Source organism: Plasmodium reichenowi, chromosome 13 (genome assembly GCF_001601855.1).
Source record: "Plasmodium reichenowi strain SY57 chromosome 13, whole genome shotgun sequence".
In the NCBI taxonomy this organism is placed as follows: Eukaryota; Apicomplexa; class Aconoidasida; order Haemosporida; family Plasmodiidae; genus Plasmodium; species Plasmodium reichenowi.
In genome coordinates, this window is record NC_033658.1 from 176,384 (window position 1) to 177,175 (window position 792).

Consider the following 792-nt stretch of genomic DNA (forward strand, 5'->3'; position numbering starts at 1 on the left):
TTTTTTTTTTTTTTTTTTTTTTTTTTTTTTTTTTTTTTAAAATATAAAATATATTATACTCATGATGAGGAAATATCGCAACTCCATTTTTACTATATTACTAAGCACATCCCTTGGATGGAATATAAATAAACTTTATCGCCAAAATAATTTAGATATGTACGGATTAAAAAATGATCATGATATTATTGTAGTTAGACATATTAACATTTATGATAAAAAAGAAAATGAAAATAATAAAAATAATATTTTAAATGAAAAAGAGTTACTTAATTTTTTAGATCGGTTTACTACTATTAATAAAAAATATAAAGGCTTCTGTGAAACTAGCGTTTTTAAAAATTCCTCTTTTTCATCAAATATGAAAAATGAATATTCTGATGGGACTTTTAATACTTATCTTGTTATAGATAAATGGAAAAATCATAATGATTTTGAAAAATCAAAAAAAGAATTTCAAAATATATTTTTATATAATAATGATATCTATAATAAAAAAATGCAAGACTTTTATTATAATTTTCAACTGTACCGAAATAATTATGAAACCACCTCGGCAACAAATATATTCACCAAATTGTTTTCCATGCTATTTTAGCATAAGGAAAATCTTAATATTTCAGGAGCTTATGAATACATACAGCTACGTACTTTTACAAATTTGTACATATATATGAATATACATATATATATATATATATATATATATATATATATATATATATTGTTAATTATACATTCCTTTAATAATTCATTTTTTTTTTTTTTTTTTTTTTTTTTTTTTTTTTTTTT

The 792-nt window shown here is 18.7% G+C and overlaps 1 protein-coding gene across 1 annotated transcript; it reads left to right on the top strand.

Moving 5' to 3' along the window:
* Positions 1-64: 64 nt before the first annotated feature.
* PRSY57_1303300 (hypothetical protein) lies at positions 65-598 on the top strand (the record flags this gene model as incomplete). The annotated part of the gene is made up of 1 exon (XM_012908970.2): positions 65-598. One exon carries the CDS (start codon positions 65-67, stop codon positions 596-598), a length of 534 nt encoding a protein of 177 aa, XP_012764424.1.
* Positions 599-792: the final 194 nt, after the last annotated feature.